Source organism: Pleuronectes platessa, chromosome 4 (genome assembly GCF_947347685.1).
Source record: "Pleuronectes platessa chromosome 4, fPlePla1.1, whole genome shotgun sequence".
NCBI classification, from domain to species: Eukaryota; Metazoa; Chordata; class Actinopteri; order Pleuronectiformes; family Pleuronectidae; genus Pleuronectes; species Pleuronectes platessa.
In genome coordinates this window covers 21,655,210-21,680,249 of record NC_070629.1, presented here as the reverse complement: position 1 = coordinate 21,680,249, position 25,040 = coordinate 21,655,210, and the positions used below count along the sequence as shown (strand labels likewise).

General features: G+C 43.4%; 2 protein-coding genes and 1 long non-coding RNA gene across 8 annotated transcripts in view; 1 reads left to right on the top strand and 2 right to left on the bottom strand.

Annotated features, from left to right (window-relative positions):
* Positions 1-14,960, bottom strand: part of aopep (aminopeptidase O (putative)) — a 75,235-nt gene extending 60,275 nt beyond the window's left edge. For all 5 annotated transcript variants that reach the window (XR_008338357.1, XR_008338359.1, XR_008338358.1 and 2 more), the window contains exons 1-6: positions 14,913-14,960; positions 12,744-13,621; positions 12,240-12,409; positions 10,684-10,936; positions 9,666-9,879; positions 9,077-9,201 (exon numbers count right to left, since the gene is read on the bottom strand). Coding sequence is in view for 2 of the 5 variants with exons in the window: in XM_053421237.1 (XP_053277212.1) it covers positions 9,077-9,201; positions 9,666-9,879; positions 10,684-10,936; positions 12,240-12,409; positions 12,744-13,579 (1,598 nt within the window). In the remaining 3 variants the exon portion in view is untranslated. The remainder of the gene's footprint in view (positions 1-9,076; positions 9,202-9,665; positions 9,880-10,683; positions 10,937-12,239; positions 12,410-12,743; positions 13,622-14,912) is intronic.
* Positions 45-9,493, top strand: LOC128438628 (uncharacterized). 2 transcript variants are annotated; one of them, XR_008338361.1, is made up of 3 exons: positions 45-196; positions 2,698-2,775; positions 9,032-9,493. It is a non-coding gene; the product is annotated as an uncharacterized LOC128438628 (long non-coding RNA). The 2 variants fall into 2 exon arrangements; XR_008338360.1 differs by having other exon boundaries at positions 2,698-2,778.
* A 407-nt stretch (positions 14,961-15,367) lies between the features above and the next one.
* dock8 (dedicator of cytokinesis 8) overlaps positions 15,368-25,040 on the bottom strand; it is a gene marked incomplete in the record, with an annotated part of 55,472 nt that continues 45,799 nt past the window's right edge. The window contains 9 exon segments of the mRNA XM_053421236.1: positions 15,368-17,137; positions 17,983-18,153; positions 21,128-21,234; positions 22,363-22,506; positions 22,602-22,838; positions 23,742-23,831; positions 24,027-24,161; positions 24,509-24,640; positions 25,020-25,040. Coding sequence (XP_053277211.1) covers positions 17,086-17,137; positions 17,983-18,153; positions 21,128-21,234; positions 22,363-22,506; positions 22,602-22,838; positions 23,742-23,831; positions 24,027-24,161; positions 24,509-24,640; positions 25,020-25,040 — 1,089 coding nt within the window.

Here is a 25,040-nt window from a genome sequence, read left to right as displayed (position 1 = left end):
TGTTTGTGTGTGTTTGTGTGTTGTAAGATTCTGGAGCAAACACTTAAACAGCATGGACACTTATTTGTCTGTTATAGTGAGCTCTTGTTCTGCGGCTGAATGCTGGTTTGCTGCTGATATACTGAAGAAAAACAGCAAGAAATCTCTGAATGACATACACACCTGAACGACTAATGGATGGCAACACACACATCTGGTAGGTACACATGTCAACATTTACCTTCACAAAGACAAAATATCACAATGTCTCAGTTTGTCCAAGCTTCACAGTGCTAAACTGTCTTAACACAGTACAAGATAGTGGAATTACAACAATGGGCCGATGCAGTATATTAATGAGCAGTAAAGAATCACAGCAGGAGTTCATCTGTCAATCAGCCAATGGGAAGTGTCAACATTACATAACCCACATTCCTGTACTATTGCACCTATTTACACGCACATCCCATCAGTCACTACCCTTCACTCAGAGCCTTCTTCTTGACTTCTGCTACAGCCTCAGTGAGAAAGACAAGGCAAATCCATTTCACAGGATGATCATTTAAGACGTTTTCTGGCCTGCAGGATAATAAGTCCACTATTTTTCTCTCTCTCTCTTATGTAACCTGAGAGAGCGAGACAAAGAGGAGATGGAAAGTGAGACCGCTCACTACTGCGGGGCAATGTGAAAAGTGTTTGGCAGAATGGAAAAGATGGATGTAGGCGAGATCGATGTGAAATTAGCCAGCGAGCGTGCGGAGCCGTCTTCTCCACAGAGGTTTCAGACACAGCCCCGGCGGTTGATGGATGTGAATGTGGGTTAGAGGTGTTTGATGTGAATGCCTCCGCAGCATCCCACTTACACAACACCACAACAGACAAACACAAGAAAGAATGTACAAGGGGATTATCACTTTGACAAGTGCTCTAACAAGGTATGAGAACGATCGTGAAGAGGAGGAGCCACAGTACAAACAAGGTGACAAGTACCGCACTATATTTATCTTACTGTCAACGAAGTCCTACATCAAAAATGTGGTTTCTGGAAAGGGTTTCTCTGTGGTACTGAAAGGCTTTAGCAACACAGACATAATCATTCATCGCCTTTTGGTCTTTCCTGGGATTTGCTGGAGACTATAGAATATTACATGACTTATCCTTTAAGACGGCTTATATAATGGGAGATGCATACTGGAAACTAAATGCAGTAAAGGGAACACCAAAGTGTGGGCCATGAACGCGTCATGTCATGGCAATCCATCCAATAGTTGCTTTCACTCAAGGCCACAAATGTAAACCTCAGGCTGGCAGGATAGGGGATCACAAACGGGATTAATTATATGGGAACCATGCCTGCAACACTTTGTGCCAACTCATCTCACATATCTTGAGATATTTCACAGGATAAATAAGATAAACTTTGGCCTGCTCGTGTGCTACCGGAAAAAAAATCACGAGATGAGTATTTTTAATAGGATTCACCAACAATTTGGTGAATTGTCCAATAAGCAAACCGACTCCACGAGAGCCACGTCACCAACACGACTAAAAACAGCCGCTTGTGGGAGCAACTGGTCGAGACCAGCTCGGAGCACCATGCTCTCACCCGAGGCTAAAATCAAACACAGACATCGGAAGCATTACCGAAAAAGCATTTCACAGCACTTTGTTTCAAATGTCTCATTTTGGCCGGTTCAGCATAGCGGTCCCACAGAGATTAAGTCTTCTGGCTTTGCACAGAGAAATGAAATTACCCCCTAGCCTCTAGCCTGCAATACCACATACACATGCATGCACACACACACACACACACACACACACACACACACACACACGCCCCAGGATGCACACCAACAGAAGCAACAGCAGTAGTGTCCCCTACAGCGTGCAATGGACCAATCCATCTCTCCACTGAATGGGTCCTATGGACTCATCCATTAGTAGCTACAATGTGTTGCACAGTGACAGGCCTGTTTTACCACAGCCTCTAATCCAGAGTTATGGCACAGTGTGTCTGTGTTACTGTTAAATGTAGTACTATATACCAACTGTTGCTAGCAGGTTCACATCTGAGAGCACTTCACAGTGGCACACCATCACTCACCAACCACTGATTATTATTATAGCCTATATGGCACCTGGGACCACACAGCAAATACAACAGTGGTTATAAATTTGACCGATGCTGCAAATACATCCTAACAACACGTGATTAATATAGAATTCAAAAAACATCATGCATGAATTGCTTTGTGATTATTCCTGTGGATAAAATCATTGCCTGCTACAGCTAGATATATAACCCTGTCATCTTGTAAAGCAGGGGAAGAGTTAATAGATGGCTGCTTATTTCGTGAGAGGGTACTGGGGAGCAGGTAAACCTATACTGCAGATAGAGCAGGAAAGATGAGAGGCCAGATAACTAGGAATGTCCCTGCAACAACAAAACACTAGCTAAACTTGACCCTGCTATCTTCATTAAGAGCACAGAGAAAGGTCTGACCAAGAAAAAAGAGACAAGGAAGCCAGAAAAAGATGGATAGCAGCAGCCGGTGCTTGTGGGGGTTCCCGTGGGGTGTCCCGTGTCTGCTCACAGATGGCGAGCAAAGGAACAAGGGGGAAACTGTGGAGAAAAATAAATAAAGTTCACCTTAAAAACTCTTAACTACTAGCAATCACTCTCACTGTCCCCGTGACACTCCCTCTCCCTCTATCCAGGTGCAGGCATGCAGAGCTGTCTTTTCAACCCGCCAGGCTCCTTTGTGTGGCCACAGAAGAGAGGCAGATCCACTCAAGGTGGTAAGAAAGAAACACCTCATCCTTGACTATTTGATTAACAGCTGTCTCCTGAGCCCCCCCAAAAAAAAAAGAATCTGTCCCCCCCCCACATCCCGGCCTCCTCTCCCCAGCAGTCTCTCTAACCGCCTCCTGAAAGAGCAGAGTCTGTGTCGCACACTTCTAGGGTTACTCCGCAAGATCAAACTGGAGAGGAGAGCAGAAAGGCAAGAAATCCACTGAGACGTCAGAGGGAAGCGGGGAGGACAAGCAGTGGGAGGACGGGGAGGAAAGAAATGGAGAAAGGAGGAACAGAGAAGAAGGGAGAGGCACAGGTCAACAAGGAGGCAGGAGGTGCAATTCAGTAAGGGTGCAAAGTGATGGGGACTCATGGCCAATGGGGCGAGAGACTGACGCTGGAAACTGGGGCATTTTAAGATTAACATCTATTCTTTTTAATTGGCCATTTGTTGTATAGCCTTATATTTTATTTACTTACAATATAAGATACTAACAAGCAGTAATGCTTCCTTTTAAAAGTTAATGATCTCCCAGTTTTATCTTTTAAATGCTGATGTTTTTGAAGGAGGCGTCACTTTATTGCTGACCACTTTTTCAAAGTTTTCCAATTTATTTTCCTAGATTTAGTTTCCACTCATTTTGGTGCACCATTAAAATCAACTTGCAGGAATTTAGAACTAAATTTATTATTGTGAACATCTCATTGCAAATTAATGCTATTAATGTGTGGTTTGGAGCTGAGAGTCGGCTGCAATGAGATTCTTGTGCTTCCTTGTGTGAAAAACAAGATGATAATTGTAACAATTGAAAAACAGAAACACGGTGAAGAGAAATTGGTTGTTTCCTACTTTCATAAAGCTGCTGAAAGGAAGCAAATCTGAAATAAATATTCTTCCTTGCAGCTGTATTACCAAGTAATGAAACAAAAATTCAACCCTACTGAAGTTAATGAAACCCAGTGTCTCCTTAGGAGGAGGTAAATCAATCTAAAAACCTGCAGAGTGCTTTAGGAAATGGTCCGCAGTAATGTGGAGAGTGTGTGATTTCTACTAAATGGTTGAAAACATGCAAAACCACTGGTCTGGTCCTATAAAAAAGAGCTTAGCTGGTTACGTTAAAGAGCCCCAGGGCAGCGGGGGATTATCCTGCAGGGCAGCAACTCCCCCCGGCTCCGCAGCTCGCCACTTCCTCCCAACAGGGACCAATGGCCAATGCAACTTCCTGCTAGCCCATAAACAAACAATGCAGTCAACTGAAGTCAGGCTGAAAATCCTCCAGTGCCACTTAGAGAGGTCAAGAGGTACACACCAGTCATGTTTTTCTCCTTGTGCTAGTGACAGTTATATGGCCGTCTAGTTTGGGCTGTACTGCAAGTGGAACTACGAGTTGAACTACAAATTTAGTTTTCTTTCCATTTCTTGTGCGACGACAGCAGCGTTAAAGTAATGAAAACAAAATGAGAGATGTAGTATCTTGGAAAACGATGTGAAGTTGGAGGAGTATGAAAAACAATTTTTTTCCAATAACAAGATGCCAAGTTGGGCAATGTGTTTGTGTTATTCCGCTTGAATAAAAACAGCGCTAATCACGAGAGCTGGCGATACAAGTGCAATGAGACGTGCCGAGAGATATTTTCTACGTCTGTGTTTGTGGGTTTTATCAGAACCCGCCATCAAGTGGTGTGGGGCGGCACTCCCTTCCCGTCCCCAAAAAACCCCAACGGCAATAACAAATAATTGCACGTTGAATTTACTCAATTGACTTAAAAGTGACCGAAATGCGGAAAACCATGGAGCCTTAAACACTCACCACCTGAGGGAAAAAGTGGACAACAGGCAGTGACAAATGATCTGTGCAGCATTCCTCTGACGTCACCCCACTGAACTAAACACACATCCTTACACCATTATTTGAACAATACAAGCATTCATACGAAAACAAGCACAGGAATCTGCCGGTCTGCAGAGAAGCAAAACAAAGCCCACATCACCCACACGACTCAAAGGCCTGTTTCAACACTTGTGTCATGTCTCAAGTAATGCGCAGGGAAAACACCTCTCTCTCTCTCTCCCTCTCTTTCTCTCTCTGGGCCGACAGACATGTCTTCATTTGGCCATGCAGCAAACACGCCGATCTCTGATAAAGTTCAGCCGAGGGGTTGGACCCCCGTAGACCTCAGCTTCAAAGAGCGCGAGGAAATGCCGTGCCCTTCCTGTCACTCCCAGTCGGAAGCAAATGACGTGGTTGAGATGCGATTGAGAGATTGCGCTTCCAAATTAAAACAATTAAAAGCATAGTGTGAGCCAAGACAAAAACAAAAAGGTACACACACACCCACCCACACCCACACACACACACACACAAATAATTGCATATGATCGGTAGATCATGAGCAGTCCAACCGTGACAACTCGGAGCAGATTCATCAGTATTTGCAGCTTCATTCCCATGTCCATCAATCCCTCGGGACAATGAGCTTTTTTATACCAACTGGAAACCTTGTAACTTGAAGGGATTCCCCTCTGTGCTCACTGATTCCAACTCTTTCACACACTCGCTTCCTCCGCATCCCCGGCGTGACGTCAAACCTCGTCCATGCTCCTCTATCAATATTTAACCATGTCGCATTTTTCTTCTTCTGCCTTATCGGCTCCTCGGGGGCCTTAAAAGTTGTACTAATAGCAGGGGGAGAGGTTCACGCAGCAGTGCTTCTACATTCCACTCTCTGAGCCGGGTTTGCCAGAGGAGCGGAGTGAATGACAATAAGAAAATGTACAGACAGACATATAAAGAGGATATTTGCAGGATAATATGCGTCTGTTGACAACTTGAACTGCTTACAAATTCTTGGAGCAAAAGCAGAAGAGGATTATGTTGAAGGATAACAGATTGATGCTCTTGTTGTTCCATAAAATAAACTCATTTTGGTGATGTAAAATCCTACGAAGTGCTGACTGGCTTCATGCCCTGGAAGCTACATTTGCGTAAAGCCTTGTACCACTTGAGTCTGTGCATGTGGCAGAAAGCCTTGCGGGAGCAATGTAGAGGCCTTGAATGCAGACCTGCCCTTACTTGACTTCTTAATCTTCGTTTTCCTGCCCTCCCTCCTCCGTATCTCGGTGTAAAAACTTCACGGCGCTGTGATTCCTCCCCTCCCTTCGCCTCGGCCCTCCCTTCGCCTCGGCCCTCCCTTCGCCTCGGCCCTCCCTTCGCCTCGGCCCTCCCTTTGCCTCGGCCCTCCCTTCTCTGTATCACACTACAACAGTTTCATGTCCCCTCGCTGCCGCTCCTTGGCCTATAGCCCCTTTGCTCCTGCTGTTTCCACTGGGGCACTGCACAAAAACCTTTGCTTGGCTTGGTCCCAATATCTGGGGCCCACATACCTCCCAATCCCTAGATTAAATAGCGCCAGTCTCTGAAGTTCTTCCAGAGGCTAATGGCCTTTGTTGCTGGGAATAATCCACACATCCTCTCCCACATCCTGGGGGTCCGCTGACCTATCATGAACCCCGCTTTTACCCCCTTCATTCTCTCTCATCTCCATCTCAATCTAGGCCTCCATTTCGGAGACCTCCCTGACTTCCTTATGTCGCAACCCTGTGGTTAAGTGCAAAGGCGTGCAGGACATGGAGGGGAGGATGCAAGGAGTCGACACTGGGTTGAGAACCATGCAGAGTTTTATAGGGAGTCAGTGCAGGTGCTGTCTGAAGCCTAATGAAGGCCCTAAATCTCCTCTTGGTAGTCTGCAGCTAACTGGAGTGTAAGCAGCCGGGGCGAAAGCCATCAGTGCCTGGGAGTGCCTGCCCGTGTAATTTAATGTATGTTCTGTATAAATACAGCAGGGAGACTTATTTTCACTAGATGAGGGAAAGACTATTAAGAATAAATATGCAAAGTTGTGAACTAGATCCCGACTGTAACTATCTTGTCTTCCTCTATGCTTTTAAACCCTTTCTGATTGAGAACAGTCTTGGGTGCAATGTCAGAATATTATGCAGAATACATATTCAGGCATGAGCTCATATCCTGTCTGGGGGGCTTTTCTCCAGGGAGGCCATCGGGGGGGGGAGGAGGAAGACAGACTGAGACTGCAGAGCTACGTTCACCGGCCACCCTAATCATTTCACTTCATCAACACAATCTTTAAAAAGGCCAGACATTTATGGTCCATATTTTTCTTCAATTTCCAATTTGAACCTCGTTCATATGGCCACCGGCTGGATTTCAATCATATCTCCAGGCGAAGCATACGCCAAATGAGAGACATACACTGCAGAGAGAATATAAAACTTGATTTCCAGAGGCACTATCGCCATTGAAGAATGCTGGAGGCCAGACTGAAGAGTGATCGGCCATACTGCGAGGTGGAGAGGACAGAGTAAGGACGGCAAACACAAGGGGGCTCGAAGATTGAAGGATATTATGAGGGCGAAAGAGCTGTGAGATGAGGAGATAAATAAGAGATGTGCAGCGTGAAAAGGAAGAAGTGACAGAAGCAGAAAACGGCTGATTTTCAGGATGAAGAGACGACAGAAAGTATGGGATAGTAAGGTAATAAAAGAGGCAACATATGGAAACAGAGTAGAGGGAAATAAGTTAAAGAGGAGGACATGTGTGGGTGAACACAAATAAATAAATAGAGGAAAATTATCTGGAGTGCCCAGTACAGTAAATCTGTCATCATGTGGCTTCGTGCCCACTAATCAGCACCCAGACCACCACTGCAACTGCACACAAACATGCATACATAAATACACACAGGTCTAGTGTTCAGCACAGCGCCTGCAGACCACCTGAAGCCTATTGACTCACTCGCTGAGTCAATGAAGCTGGGCCCAGAGTGTATAGGTTAGCCACCTCTCTCTCCAAGAGGGTCAGGGTTTTGGGGGTTAGGGATTAGGTGTATTTTCAGGGTAGGAAAAGTGAATTAATGAAGACGGAATAACCACGTTATGTTGCTTGAAGGAAGAGATGGAGAAATTCAAATACAGTGTAAACATGACTGGGAGTGCGAACTTAATGGCAAAAAAAAGAAAGAAGTGTCAACAGGTTAAGAGATGTGGCGGTAGTGAAATGTTTGGAGAGGATGAGAGAGGAGAGCTGTTTGGGATGGAAGAAGGGATGAAATGGAATAAGGGAAGCTGTGAAGGACGAAAGAAGAGGTGAGGGTTAATGATGGGACAATGAAGGAAGACCGGGTCAGCATATGGAAAAAGGGATTGAATTGAGATCCGGTGAGGACGCTAAAGATTCCTCTGTCCGCCAACTTTTATGCATTTACATTTTTGTCTGGCTTGCGTCTCGTGCAGCCCGAGCACTTTAACGGTACTTTTCATGCTGGAAAAAAAAATATTGGCAGCATCACAACCTTTTACGAGCACCGTGGTTATTCCAAAAGTCCGACCGTAAGTCCCCACAGGCCGGTGTTGAAAGCCGGTTATGTTGGGTGGAAAAGCAGAGTTGACAAGTGATTGAGTTGATTGATTGAGTTTCGAGGCGAGTTATAGTCGGACTCTTTAATTCAGTGAAGAATTCCAACGTGAAAGATCTCAACAAAAGAAGATTGAGACAGAGTGAGGGGGTTTGGAAATGTGAAGCATGTCATTAATCACTCAAGCCAGAAACATTTCACTTTATAAGAAAAACAAACCAGAAGCAGCGAGAGAGAGAATGAAAAATAACAACGCGCTGCCTTTAGCTGTGATGTGGCCAAGCCTTGATGTTCTGTTGCTCAACAACCTGTCAATACTTGTATGCATTGTCCCACTTTAAATGACTGCAGAAGACAGAAGAAAACACTTGTTACGACTGGAGAATTTCAAACCTGCTGTATTCAATATTTGAAATGGGCAGTGGAGCAGTTTGAGTATAGCCGCTTTCAGACATGCACCCCAAAAATTATTCTCAGGATGAAAAAGAGGAGCCATACACGTAGAAGACAAAGATGAAGATGTCAACTTGGAAAGTCACGATTTAAAAGTGTTTGATGATTTGGGCCGTGTCTTTCAACAGCAGGAAATTGTTTTTGCTAACTGTTATTTTTAAGTAGAAAAACAATCTTTTAAAAGGTAATAATATAACAGGGTTTTTTGTACCCCTTGTTTCTGCTGCTTTTGTCGATTTAAAATCTGAATTAGAAATATTTACTGTTGATTCTTCCCTAATTTTCAAAAAACGTGAAGTTATTAACCTAACATTAATTTTATACAGTTGATTTTTTGGTCCATCCTATGTCCCTTTCCTTTTCTCTTTCCAGAATAGTGACCAATCTATACCTTCCACCATTCGACCAGAGATTTACCTGGCCATGCCCAGACTGGAGAACCCTGCTGGAACAATGAGAACGTCAAGGCGGGGAAAGGGATGGACCCCCAGAACGGCATGGGCTGCAGCCAGGCATCGAGGCAACAGCTGAAGGACTGCCATCTACAAGAGGAAAGCATTAAACAGAACAGGGTTTTACTTGAATCAGATGTGTGCATGGGTAAGATTTACATTTACAATAGTTGGAGAGTTTATGTATCTGCTGAGAGTTTGTGTATTTGCTGCATGTCTATGATGGTTCTATGGTCCAGATCAATTCCAAGTCAACTGCACTTTCTGTTTTTATGCTACAATGTGTTGCCTCTCATCTTTGAGGCCCCATAAAATCCAAATTAACTAAATGTGCAGAAGCTTTTGACCTCATATGATCAATGTTATTCCATTTAGAGTTTCACATGTGTGTGTATGAGCGTGTGAAGTGGCTCTCGTGAGAATTCTGTCACATGCTCTCATCATGCTGACGAGAGAGGATGGTGACACAAACATCAGCTGGTGCCACCTTTCTCCTCTAGTCGTATAAAATATAATTAGCTCAGGTCTCAGTGGCTCCTCTGTTAAAACTCCACCTGGGCCTGCTGCAGCAAGCCGACGGGGCCAAACACACGGTGCGGAATCACCCGCTGGGACCAAGCCGACCGCTCGGTAAATCGGCAAGGGTAGTCATCATGGGAACAAGAGACGCCGCCATTCACCATGCCTGAATAATCAGTTACAGAGAGCGCCTGGTCCTCAAGGGGAGCGTAAGAGAATGTTGAGTCTGAGCAGGTGGTCCGGTCTCCACTGTAGCAGATTAAAACGGGGAAGAAAAGATTAATCCAAGGTTAATAACAATGATTTAATGAATTTTTCTTAATGAAAGAAATACACAGTTCTGGGGCCTGTGAACCAAAAGTGGCCCGTCTCTCTGTGCTAAGCGTGGAAAGGAAAGCAATGGAAATAGGAAATATATATACGTCACAAAGGCAAACCACAGTGATCCCCAAAATATCTATGTGTTGACATGTAGCCTCATTCACTCTTAAATGCAATATCCAGCACCGACTCTGTCCTCAGCGTCAGAGTCGTTCCAAAGGTTTCTAGCGATGTCCAACTTTCCTTCCAGCCATTCAATGAAAATAAAGGCCTGCCTTGTAGTGGGATATTACTGGGGCCTGCTACAGGCTACGGCTGGGCTGCCGCTGGAGGAAAACCATACGGGGAGGGGGATGATTACTGGAAACCACTGGCAGTCCTTCCAACCCTCTGGCCAGTGAAGAGGAAGACCCCAGACCAACCCCGCCCTGCCCACAGTAAACCAGCTCTCACAAAATGTTGCAGTCTGGGTTTTATATCCTGGACCTCTATAAAATGAGCTTCTTTTCATTCTCTATAGACCCAGTCTGTTGGGAATTGAACCCAATGTACTATGGTACAAGCTTTACCGTACTCATAAAGAGCTGATTGATCACCTTAACTTCACCTGCTGCTTTTTTCACATGACAAAAAGGAAAGTTTCACCCTGGAATGTTGAAAGGGCAGACCTGCATTCATATAGCAGACTGGGAGAGAGGAGGTATTACAGGAAGAAAAGAACCCATAATATACCTGCCAGTCTGGTGCGGAGAGTCTTTCACTACTTTACTGGAGGAGCTTCCAGGTCCAGACACAAGCCCGGCCTCAGTCCGTTCCCCAGACGCATCCCCAGGTTTGGCAGTCCTGCCACAGTCTGTCCTGTTCCTCACCTCTCCTTCCAACGCTGGGGGAATTTCTGCTGTGACTTGACACCAGTGGCCAACCGCCAAGGTGAAGGTGGAGGCAGGCATGGGCATAGTGACGTAGTAGCTCCACGTTGAAAAGCCTGCAGAGGGTAGAGGAGGGGGGGATGTTGAAGGAAGGGAAGTACAGAGCAGTTTGGTTGAAGCATGAAGACAGAAATGAAAGAAAGAATTGTTATGAATAGCAAATTCTTCTCATTTCATTATTCAGTCAGATGTTGTGTTCTTCCGAGACATTTGTGATTTTTATCCCCCAACAAATCAGTCGAGTGTGACACGTCCCTCGTGCCAACATTCTAGATGACAGAGAAGCTACGGTAGCGGTCACGAGAAGCAGTTCACATCCTTCATGTCAAAGGAAAAATACGACCAATCAATTAAAAGCGGTTAATTCTGTAAGTCATCTTACAAACACTCAGTACAGCTGCAGTAATTTATCCACATTTATCCACATGCCGCTTTGCAGCAGGTCTGTCATTACATTTCCTGGCTTTGATACAGAGACATGATGCTGTAATTCTTAATCCCATCTACAAAGCTCCGGTTGTTTCGTGGGAAACGCAGCACAACACTACATCTAATTGAAGCACTGAAGAATCTCAGATGTGGAACCAGGATAAAAAAAAAACCATTTCTTTCAAAGGAAATAAAATACAGTTTTGTTTCAACACCAGTGCCAATAAAATACCAAAGTTATTTTTCAGCCTCTTGCATGTTTCTCTAGAATCCCCTTTGTAATTGAACAAAATAAGCAGAGCTTCCCAAACACATCAACAGAAGCAGCTTTACAACAACTTGAATTTCAAATGAAAAACACTTATTACAAAGCATTTGTTGGCAGGTTCCAGTTGAGACTTTTTAATAATTTATACAGAATCATTGGAGGTTATGTTTTGGTGCGGATCCGATTCAAGGAGCAGGTCCGGGAGTATTCTTCCACTTTCTTTAACATCGCAGGATCTGGGTTTTTTTCAACATTTACATGAATTTCCAATATAATAATTAATTTATAATTCATGGATCTTGATGAAAAATAATCAGGCTCATCTGGGGGACTGATATCTATGAGTGTGTGAAACTTAATGCAGCCTGATTGAATGTAAGTGAATTGATACTGAGTGCCACTCTAGTTTAGTAATATAAGTATTAATGCCAAATGCCAACCCCCACTTAGAGTTCACTAAACTTAACCTTTAAAATGTACTGGTTTACCAATAAGAAGCCACATTTACCAACAGGTTTTATAAAGGTCTAAAGATAGACGGTGCCATGTGCTGTTACAGAACAAAACCCCCCCGAGGCAGATTTGTCATTTCGGGTTGTATTAATAAAACTTGACTCGAGTGTTACTGGTTGTCACTAAAGGTTTGTGAAATAACAGCTTACGTGTGTCTGCGTCCTCAGTGGGCAGGGCCTGCTCCTCCCCGCTCATTAAAACCAAACACTCACTGGGGGCCCGCACTGTTGCCTGCCAGGTTGACATGGCAACAGGCGGCTCCTGGCAGGGGAAGAGGGCTCGGTTGTTGATGGGAGAGCCGGCCGTGTAAACACACACCCTGGAAAGTGGGTACACAATGGTAAACAATAAACAACCCTCATTTAAATGCTCAAAGGATCCAACACACACACACACACAGAAGAGAATACAACAGCCTCAGGTGGGTGAGTTTATGAATCAGTATTATTCTGTTGTAACATGGCAGCCTCATAATATCGGCTTTAAGAGGGAGTCTCTGCTCTTATATTAGTGGTGTACTGTTATGAGCGACTGGATACTGGGATTTCCCCAAGGGGAGGACTAAAGGTTTATTCTCATCTTATCTTATCAGACTATAGAGTAAAACCAACTGGTGTATGGTAGTTTGTTATGCTTTGGCCCCGGAGACAAACCTGTGGTCCTGGTCTGTGGTCCACCTCACCGATCGGCCTGTTGGCCTGGTCTCATACCAGATCCTTACAGCACGAGGGAACTCCTGAGGGGACGCTGCCCCCTTCTTCCTCACCTGCAGACTCCATTGTTCTATCTGAAAAGGCAGCGAGCCTCCATCCTGAGCACCGGGGGTTTGGCTACACAGCAGAAAGAGCCGGTGCTTCTGCCTCCATCGGTTAGAGGGCCAGGAGACAAGTTTCTGAATAAAAGCTGCTTGTGGGTTCGCTGAACTGACGCCTGACCTCTCAGAGGCCAACTCTGATGGGAAGCTAGCCATGGCCAACACAGAGGTGACGTCCACCTCTTCCACCTTTGACACGTCCAGGTCGCAGCAGTCCAGCACTAAGGTGAAATCATCGTCACTGGTCGTGTCCCACAAATGTGAAGAATGAATATTTTCTGCCTGAGCTGCAGTCTTTGACTCAATCCCAGACACGGCCTGTTTTTCACCTCCTTGTGTTTCCCCAGCACCGGTCATCTTCTCCATCCTCCTCTTCCCAAGTGCTTTTGTTCCATCCTCTGTTCTGTCCACATCACGATATCTGCCCCCAGACCCATCCTGGCTCCCTCTGGCCTCCAAAGTGCTGGCTCCACTACCAGCTCCACTGTCATCCTCCTCAGCATTACCTCTCCCCCCAGGGCAAGGCTCCAGGAACAGCACAACACTGCCACTGATGACCCTCCTCTCTGGATGAACCATCAGGTCGAGCACATAATGTTTGACGAGCATGTGGTTCGTGTTGGCTCGGAGCGGGAGGTCATCCTTGTCGGGCGTTAGGTCCTCGTGTGGCTCCATGTCACAGGAACTGGGTCAGAGTTGAGCAGAGGATGGAGCAGCCTGAGAGGACAAATAAAACTTTATCTGTTTTGTTTTATTCATCATAAGGCGATGGAATGTCTATTTATTATATTGATCAATGTTAATGAGGCAGTTATATTAAAACAGCTTGGCCCATAGCCTCTGTCCTGCTGTATATGAGGTTTTTTTTTGTGTCATAACTCTTTTCTCTTCACCTGCCCGGGGCGTGAGGCTGGTTTGGCAAGACAGAGGTGCAATTACCATTTACAGCACAATGTCCTCACAGGGTTTTCAGTGCAGGAATATGCTCGTAAATTTAGGAGCGCACAGAAACAAGGGATGATATATACAGCGACAGGAGGGGGGGGGGGGGGGGGGGGAAGATCAGAGAAGCCATCAAATTTTAGAGGTTTGCTTCAAAAACATTCATCTCTGACCACTCAGTCTATTTTTTAAATGAAATATTCATTTGGTGTTCAAAACGACGTATTCTGCTGCACCTGCATCACCAAACAGCTCTGTGCAGCTTTGTTCAGATCAAAACGATCCCAGCTTCAAGGTCAACTGTTGAATCCATAAAAGACGCTCTGCACAATCAGCCTTTTCATTTGATGCCAGTAAGGAATTAAACAATGTCTTGGATTCATTTAAAAAAACATGTGCACTTTTAATGGTGGATTTTTAGATCACAGCCTCAACATGAATTGAACACGTAGACAGTATCTGTAATTATTTATATATAATCTATAGATCGTAGAGACCCCAATCCCAGTTGCTTATCTTCACCCAGTAGGTGTGGTCTCGCCATCTTTCACCTGGGGACGGTGGTCCCAGTATAAGAGCACAATCCGCTTGCTATGCTGGGAATCTAGGACTGATTTGAATATCTTTTGGAAAGTGTATTTAACGATGTTTTATCAATGTGTGTGTCCACATGTGCAGGTGCTACAGACAGAACAACTTCATCTGATCTGTGCTTTATAATGGTTTTGGTTTGGTCACGGTCACACTCTCTCACGCACGCGTCCACAGATATATTGTGAATAGACGCGTGACAGCTCGGTGACACGTTGTGTGTCAGGACAAACAGTTATGCGTTGAGTTTTGAACTTCAGAGTCCGGGCTAAGTTCTCATCAACTGTCTGTTCCCGGTCGTTCCAAGAGTCCGGAAGCGAAACGAGAGAAACGGCGACACAAGGAAAAAACACAACAGACGAGCGTGTATTTAATAAAAGAGATGACAACACGAACACGAGCACCGCAGCGACACTCTCTGCTATTAAGTCTGTGGCTACACGACTGTGTTGATGTGAGTGAGAGGCACACAAACCTGCATCCGTCCATGTGAGAGTCGCTGGGTGATGACGTCACAAGGACGCGACGGCAACTGAGTTGTAGTTCTTTCTCCAGGATTCTTCCCGCTTTTTGAAGTCGGTTTGCAGTTTAAAAATGATGTCACGTGTATAAGAGTTATAGGAAGTGAAAATAACATTTAATCCGTCATAAAGAGTGTCACACTTATGATTGTACTTGATGTTTTTAATTAATAAACGTTATCATTTTGTATTATTTAGTAAGTCTTATTATTTAGTAAGTCTTATCTTTTATATTATTTAACTAAATAAACCTTTCAAAAACTCTTATACAGTTTAGGAAACTAAATTAATGATTAAAGTGAATAAATTAAGATCCCATGAGGAGAACAAGATAATTGTGATATGTCCATATCTCAGGTGTTCATATAAATAACCTGAAAATATTTATGAATAGTTCAAATCATAACACTTATGTTTATATATTAAGTTTTATTCCGGTGCTTCAACAGCATTGTATGAATGACAAGTTTAAATTCCACATTTAATAAAACAGAACAGATATTAACAAACAAAGAACTCAAAGAAACATAAATGCAGTCTCCTGTGGCTGAATGCCACCAAAATATGTTTATAACACCAGGTCTCAAAATATCCTGCACTTTTCAAAAATAGGTATACATTTGGATTAATACGTTTTTCATAGTAATTAACGATTCTAAAAAAAAATCATTTGACGGTTCATAAATAATAGATGTAACTAGAAACAGAGCAAAGATGTTTTCAAAAGAGTATTCATAATTTATAGGAATTAAAATGTATACCCACTTTTGAAAGCACATGTGCACTTCTGAAAAACAGTAATGAGCTGCAACATAACACGGATGAAATGAGCCGTTTCATGGTTGTCAAATTAAAATCAGGTTGTCACTTTTTTTTAATACTCCGAAGCAGTAGTATACATTTCTCTTCTGGAATGTATTCAGACACAGAGTTAACACGATTCACATTGCCAAGCAGTGGAGTGACTTTTTCAAATTATTGCAGTCCTGGTTTAAGGATCTCAGTTCCTAAGCAAATAAGAAAATAATTTGATTTGGCACTGCGTGTATAGTTGGAGTGGTCTATCTACAAACAGGTGCTAAAACTATAGGAACATACACTGAGGTTGTAAAAGTCCACTCACGGAGTCCTACTTACTGAATGCTATTTCCAAGTAGTATCATTATTGCTGTTATTTATCTAAAAAATACATATTCCATCAAATAAAATGCAAAATAGTTTTTCATACCTTTGTAAACATCTCATGGAATAATACCTCTACTATATACAAAGCGTGGGTTTTAAAGAGAAGGTATGAGTAATTAAGAGCCTCTATTTGCGTCCTGTGAAGTTACATTACATCACTCTTCATAAGTTAAGCTACATGATCAGGTTCTGTATGTCCGACAACAGGACCAGAATGGCCTCGAGAGCTACCACAGGCAATCGTATCGACTTTTTCTATTGTGCAGAAATCCATCCATACCCTTGCTACTCTAACCTGGCACAGAATGGGATTTCAGCGGCCCTTTAGCACATGACAAAATCATTTATCATCACCGAGTACAAAGTGACCTCAGTATGGCACTAAAATCTCCTACTCCAAACATGATCTAAACAAACACACGTCCATCCATCCATACATTTACATACACATACAAACACAGGACAGGATCATTACTGGCACACATACAGGCCCTGGGCCAGCAAGGACCTCGGTGAGGAACTCCAGTCTGCGTCTCTACTAGAGGAAATGTTTGCAGCATTATTAGGACTTGCAGTTATCTTTATATATATATATATATATATATAAAAAAAGGAAATCAACAGAGCGAAAGTGTCTGATGATTTTACAGTGAGTGCTCAATAAGCTACACTTTGCTTGAGAGTCCAACCAATCTGTTTTTCTTTTCTGTGTGCTCACTCTCCTTTAACCTCTCGTAACAAACAGCCATGAAATCAAAACCGTGGACAAACGTGGCAGCACACAAACACACACACTGCTGGATCGTTGTTGGACACAATGTGCTGCTCCCACACAAAAGGAGTGCTACGGTATCAGCGGCAGTTCCTTTCATCTCGTCTTCTCTTTTCCTCTCTGGGCTGTGTGACAGTCTCACCCTCCGCTCCCAGATGAGCCACAGCGTCTCAGGAGTTCTCTTCCGGATTTCTGCGAAAACTTAGACGTTTGAAGGAATCCCTGTGAGAGGACAGAGGACGGGAGTAGAGGGTGGAAAGGGAGAAGCAAAACATGAAGTAGGACGATGATAAGGAGGAGGAGGACAGGGCAGTAGAGTCATGGGGTGAATCCACAAAAATAGGATTTTAATTTCAATTGCTATCTCTTTGCAACTGGAATGTTAAACTGCTGTTTTCTACTCTGTTCATCAGCTGTATTACACAACAATCACAGACTTAACATCCAGGAAACTTGGGGGAGGATAGGACATGGGCCAAGAAAGAACCCATTATATCCAAGAATTTCTTTTCACTTTCTTAAACATTGAGATAAGGAAATATGAGATAATTCATGGATGCTGTTGAAAATGATGATCAGGCATGTTTAGGGGACTGGTATCTAAGAGTGTGTAGCTTGATGAATTTAACAGAAATGCTGGACCTGGTTATAGGTACGTTTATAATATTTCTATATTTTTTAGCTGGTGTTATGATCAGTCCGACTGATTTAGGAGGCCCTTATCACATCGCAATGGCTGAGTTATTGATAAAAAAAATGTGGATTATAATCACTTTGAAATACATGGTAATCCTTCAGCATGGAATTCATTTTATAAACGATATACCCAGATTATCATGGTCAATCCTAAAAGCATGTGAGAAATTCAGTCTGTATTATTACATGAGAGCAATCTGAATATGGTATTGGGTTAAACGCTCTGTTCTCTTTGGCTATAGTTCAACTATCAATATTTGTAAAGGTGACACAGACACTGTGAAAGGACCTCTGCTAAAATCCATTTGCCATTTCCACTTTGTTGTCTTGTCACAACAGTATCGGCTGTTTGACCCAGTGCCTTTGTTTACCTGTTCTCCAGCCGAGGCCTGATGATGGGCTTGTAGAGCTCGGGAATTTTCCTCTCCAGCATCGGCCTCAGGTTCTCTCTCAGGCGGTTGTAGTTCTTCTTCAGCTCCTGCTGGTATTCCTTCTGGTCAAACGTGATCAGGTGCTTATTCTTCTCCACTGCCTCGCCACACCTACAAGGTGGGGGAGCATAGCAAGTTGGCATCACTTTGAAACGACATGAACAAGGCCTTGTTCATTCAAGTGGACAGTTTAAATCTGTTGTTAGTCTAGAGATGGGTCTAATGACTGAATTGCTACAACTGAATGGACACTGAGAAGCATAAACTATGTCTAAACTGTACCAGGTCATAGACTCCAGCTGAGTAGGCTTATCCTTCGTATGTGGCCCACGACATTTACGTTCAAACAACAAAAACAATGTGGCCAGACCAAATCCAAATGTGCTATAAGAGTTGGATTTCAGGATGCGTTTGGGTGCGTTCACACATGTCCTCAGCACTGACAACTTGTGATCACTCAGGACAGATGTTGATGCCAGGTCTGAACAGGGTCTAAATGACACTACACGAGATGGAAAAAGAGCTGAGTGTCCTCCTTGACCTTTCTAACCTCAACTTAATGATACTATGCAAACAAATCTTGCAGTAATTGCCTCTCTATCCTCAAACCTTCAGAAATGCACTGTACAGTGTCCTGCCAACAATGCCCTCTAACTACTTGACATAAATGGGACCCCTTAGCTAAAATGCTAAATGAAGGTCCAATGCACCCCTATATGCCCATTAGAGCTTTCCAAGTCCCTCTGCTGGAACGTAAACTGTAAATAATCCAAAGAGCTGCTACGACTGCAGAGGGAAATCTCACAAATGACTTCTTATTCTGGAAAAAAAAACGCCCCTAGTGATAGACCACCACAAGTCTGAGCTGGACCGGGAGAGAAGGGAGGTATAGGCTCTCCCATGTCTAATGGCCAACATGCATGGACTCTGCAGGAAACCCGAGAGACGGAGAATGATTGCAAACACATGTCTGAGTTTATCTCTTAGCTTTTAATGAGGGTGATATGGAAACTGCAATGTCGTGTAACAGTATACAGTAAATATGCAGTGCTACAAAAAAACAAGGAGAGTTCACTTAAGTTAGGGATTTTCCGTACCCATAAAAAAACCAAAACTAATATGTAGCCCTCTATCTGACTGTTGAATTTGGTTAAATAATTTTTCACGATGAAAATGTACAATATCCAAGGTTTTTAATTCACAGATTCACTAAGTAGGATTTCTTTCCTCAGTCGTATACATATCATTTCTAAGCTGCCTTTAAAAAAAATAAGGTGATCTCTGTCAGTTACTGGAGGTTAACATTCCAAATATGGGCGTAGGAGAGGTGAGACTAGAAATATAGCAGCTTGTGAAGGAACACTGTTAAATGACCAAAAGGGGATTTCAACATGTTCTAAATGCACTTACGCCATCCGCCCTGCTTGGATCATTAAAATAGAGCCCACTGACTTCAACAGTGAGCCTGACCACACCTCATTTTAAGACCCATACACCCATTTGAGCTAAGATGAACACAAGTGCATTCGCTATTTAAACACGGGCAATGGACGGGAAAATGACAACTGCAAAACTATACATGCCTGGCTTAACTCTGCGCTGCTGTAAAATACGGACATTAATCTCTATGTAAATATGTTTTAGAAATGCTGCCAATACACAACTTTGAAAATAGTTGTGTTGGTATCTAAGACCTCTTGTGCAGAACTGTGCCGACTTAGTAAGTAGTGGATTTTCCTCTTTTATTCCAACTTCCTTTTCTTTTACAAATTTTTAGGATTTTATTTGTTAAACTAAATCCATCACAAATCCAAGTTGTGTTTTAACAACTATTAAAAATGTATTAATAAAAAACAATTGGGGCTAATCTGCTCTGAACTATATGTCATCGCAACTGCACATTGGTGAAATTGTATGTCATGACAATATAAGATTATTTCGTTAAATAAAATCTAATTGTCCTGATATATAATTCCAAGCTAATCATAAATAAAAGACAACTAAATAAGTTGTTGGGTTTGGATTTTACATGAGGTTTAACTTGTTGAATTGTATTATTATTATTATTTATTTATTCTACAGAAAAGCAGATGTCCTGCTCTAATGTGATACAATGAAAACATTCTTATTAATGTTGATGTAGCTCACAAGGACCTTGCCTGACACCCACAGTGCAGTTAAAAAGCATTGTTTACATCAATGAGTAGCACAGCAGGTTACATGTAACACGTGAGGGGAGAGATTCAGTTGACCAACATTGACCAAATATTTTGAAGAACGCCACCGTCAATGACATTGGCATAAAGAGGGGTCCAGTGACAGCCTGCCTGGATTTAGCAGAGGAAATAAACCTTTCTGAAACTACAGTAAATATTTGCCATCCCGGTTGTAGCAATCAAGGCAGCTGGAATGTGACATGAGGGCTAGAAAATGAAAACCACCTTTTGGAGGCAAACATGCCCAGAGGAATGAAACACACACCGATACACAAATGCACACAAACACGACACACATCCTTCTGCACAGAATCAGCATATCCTCAGACAGGATGGTTTATATTATGTTCTGAATATTCAAAATGCAGTGAAACCTTTGGGAACAATAAACCTTTGCAACTCCAGTCCTCCTTTGTCATTGTGGGACATGTAAACAATATTTCCCCTGCCACAATGGGTTATATAAATGCACAACCCCACTGCCTGTTTAATTCCTTTAAGTACTATCAGGTTTGCAATTATCACTTCCATCTCTGCATTGTGACTGACACTCGGCTTCAACAGCAGCAACTCACAGCTATCTGCCCTGCTCTTTTATCTTCCTGTGTAATTAGGAGCAGGAGAAGGAGACTTTCACTCCAAGTCAAGCCTCACAAAGATAATGCATTTTAATTTCTTTGAAGTAATGTTCCACGCCTCCACCTACTGAGCCAGGGCCAGCCACCGCTAACAATGAAGAGAGGGAGAAATGCAAATGCAAGTAAAATAGTTGGGGAAAAGTATTCTTTACATTTTTGTGGTGTTTTTCTTGCATAACTCTGGAACACTGCGCCGCCACTATAGGTGGTGCTTCTTTGATCGCATCTTACCTCATTATAAACTCTTTGAAACACAGGCGCAGTTTATTGTGGTGACGGAAGAGCTTGGGGTCCGCTGGGATCTCATTCAGGAAGACCTGGGCCACCTCCAGCGGGCCCTAGAAGGTGGGGAGGAGAGAGAGAGAGGAGGGGAAGGGAAAACACAAAGAGACCAGAGTTAGAGAGACAAAGACGGAGAAAGCAAAACAAAAAAGTGGAGCAAGGAAGGAGAGGAGTTGGGAGAGGAAGTGTTTGAGAGCGAATGAACAAAAGGAGGGATGAGGGTGCCCCTCATTCAGACAGGGGGGAAATAACTTTCTAACTAAATGCCTTTATGCAGCAATGAGGGCCAAGATGCCGAACTAGAACATGAGGAAGAAATCAAATTAGAGAAGGAGCCATGATTAGCCTCCCGCATGGCTAACGTCACAGCTAACCCTACGCACACACACACACCATTTGGTTCCCATTTGCCAAACAATGAGATCTTGTTATCTTAACTCATATTCATCATGAAACCACAGCGAGCTCGCACAGCACCCGCATCTTGACAGGCGCCGTTAAACAGCTCTGATTAGCATCATAAACGCATCTGAACCCCCCCCCCCCACACACACACACACAGAAAGCCTGCAGCCTCATGTACTGAGTTATATGTTTACAGAGTTAACCGAGCATTAGTGTTATGTATACAACCATCAGGTCAGAGCGAGGGACCTGTCAGATTAGACACAGGACGATAAAGCGCGCGGGGGGGGGGGGGGGGGGGACGCTGCACTGAGCTCCATCATTACTCCCTGTGTTCAGCACGCTGGCCGGACCTGGAAGCGATCAGATGAAAGAGACCTCCGGTTCAGCGCGTCGCACAGCGCACACATGAAAGCAAGAGGGGCCATGAACTGACGTTTTAACTAAATCAGGGGGAAAAGCAAAGGGAGGATTAGGGCTGTGGGCCGTGGTGAAGGCTTTGATGTGCCATCACTGTCATGTCGTCCACCTGCGCTCTGGGATTACAATGGCGCTGTAAATGTGTTAAGATAAATAGAGGTAAAATTATTCTGGTTTATTCCCCCCCGCCCCCCCCAGCACATAAAGAGGCAACACTCGAGGGACAAAGGAGCCATGTAGAATAAAGAGGGCGAACATTTCCGGGGAGAATTGGTTAAACGTGAAGTATGACATAATCACGGCAGACAGACAGGAGAGGGAAACAGAGGCTTCATTCACAAAGTCTCCCTCCACATTACCTGGTTGACAGTGGCTCCCACCGAGCCTTGCAGCAGCATCTGCAGCATCTTGGCGTCAGGCTGCTCCCTGTGGGTGGCGACTGCCAGCTCTCTGGTCTTCTTCTGCATGTCCTCTATGGCCACCTCGATCGGAGTCAGGTCAAACTGGAAGCAGAGGTCAGGCGATGTTTTACACGTGTGTTGCCGCCATGTGGAGAATCCATCCCTAGATGTTCTACGCCGTGAGTGTCCGCACTTACCTCCTCTTTCTGGATGACGTTGATGCGGGTCTTGACGTAAGGGAAGGCGTGCATGGTGGTGAGGAGGGTTTTCCTCTTGTACTGCTCGTTCAGCTCGCCCCGCGGCCTCCCGCTCTTGGTGAAGGGCGTGGTGTACATGAAGCGCCGCAGGTTGAAGTTCTTCTCGAAGTTTGTCAGCCGGTCTTTCATCTCGTAGTCATCAAAGTAGGGCTCCACGTAAGTGATCTGGATGTATGCCTGGAGAGGAGTGGAAGTTTAGCTTCTCTTTTTTTGGGGGGGTCATAAATCCAGGCTGTCACTGTGATAATAAAGCTTTTAAACGTTTTTTTAATGTTTTTATTTATTTTGCCAACAGCTATCAGAGGGCTGAGCGGAGTTTTGCATTCTTGTGCGTTGATTTTCACTTGGTGTGCATTCTTTCAAATCTCCTCATGTTTTCATTCTCTGACAGTTTTGCAACATGTGCACTTTGCATATGCTCAGCTTTTGTGATGTATTAAACATGTTTCTTATTTATGTGTACGTTTCATTGTCCACAGCTTGGCTTGATGTTTTTTCTATGTCTGAATGCAGACTTCAGCTCCTGCTTAGTGTTTCACTCAGATCATTTGAGTTAAATGCCGACCAACCAGACGTGCTTTTACCCTTATCATCTTCAAAAAATTTTCAGCACTAAACCTGGCATTCCAGTGGTTGACTGAATTCTGACAGATTTTTTTACGAGGACGAAAAAATCCACGAGCAGAAGAGAAATGATGATGGATGACTGTGCTCTAATTGGATGGTTTTGACAGCGTGACATGGATGAGAGTGCGTCTGTTCTTTTGCTGCAATTTTGGGCTAAATTTGAATGCATTTCACTTTGCAAAGATAAATTATTATTTAATGTCAATATTAGAAGAAATACAGTAAATTGGTTAGTATCAGTATATGAGATTTCTTCACATTTAACACTGCCTGTTAAAAGGTCATTTTGACTTATTCTTATTCCAATTCATGTATGACTAACTTAATCCCTTCATTTGCTTTATATCTACTACTTAACATGCACTCTACAGTAATTTGGTTGTGTGTTGAAAATTATATATTTAATGACAGATATATAGCAGCTTTCAGTCATGTGACATAACAGTCTCCTACCTTGCTGGGGTTCAGTTGTTTTCTGTCCACTGGCGTCGAGTCCTTGATCATCTGCAACGTCTCTTCTCCAAAACACTGACTGTAGAAGTTCTAGGAGTTGGGGGGGGGGGGGGGGGGGGGGATGTACAGATTTCATTTTCATTCAAAGCAATAAGTCGGTTTAAGGGTGAGGCTGCCTCTTCATGACGTTGTTTCAGCAGCACCATCTTCCCCTTTTCCATCAATTCACACTATGCACATTAGCTCACACACACACACGCACACACACACTTCCCTCCTTCCTACCTCCAGCCTGTGTGATATCTCAGGCAGATGTGTGATCGCTGGCTCCTTGTAAATGAATTCTCGCTCGTCCAGGTCACCAAACTTGGCCCCATAAAAACCCACCCGGAAATAGGTTCCAAACATCCTCTTATGGCCCTGGAGGGAATCAGAGCACATTTCCTTTTAGAGTCTCATCAGTGTAGCATCAGTCACATATTCTGTCCCATCATGGTGGCAGCTTTTTGGGGATCTATATTGTGAAGAACCCTTGTGTGTGATTCAGGTAATTCAGAGTCATTTTGAAGTGATACGATGTATGAACAGCACATAAAAACAAAATATAGAAATTTAACTATGCATTTGAATTTCAAATTGCTTTTATTCTAATTCCTGTAAAAGATCTCTCAAGGTGATCTACTGAAGTTTTTTACTGTTTTTCTAATATCAACCTTGACATTAATTATTAATCCAAAAAAGCCATTTCAGTCTCTTATAGTTATTACCTTTTTAATGATGTTGTCAAAGGCTCTCTGTAGTTTGTCATGAGTGGATGCCAGTTTCCTGAAATCTCGGTGAGCCTCTAAGACAGGCAGGATGACCTTGTAGACTTCATTCACAGCCTCGTAGAGACAGCCCTGAGAAAACAGCCATTACTGAAGGTTAGTATGATCACACACAAGACTCAAATTAAAACCCAAATGTTTTACGTGTATATATATATATGTACAAAATAAATCATGATTTTCTGTGCTATATTAGCAGGGAATTTGTTAATATATTGATATTTAGATCAACTTCAACCAGTTGTGAGAAACTGCTCAATTTCCTTATAGTATGAGAGGATAGTGCCACCTCATCTATAATGTAGATACACTATTTTGAGTAAGGGCTACTTTCTCCAGTGTTAAAACACAATATAGATTATAATTAGTCTATAGTACAGATTTGAGAGACAGCTACAGGTTTCTATATTAAAGCTAAACCTGAGCATCATGTGCAGCGTCATCGTCTCACATTGCTGAAGAGCTCGGCCGC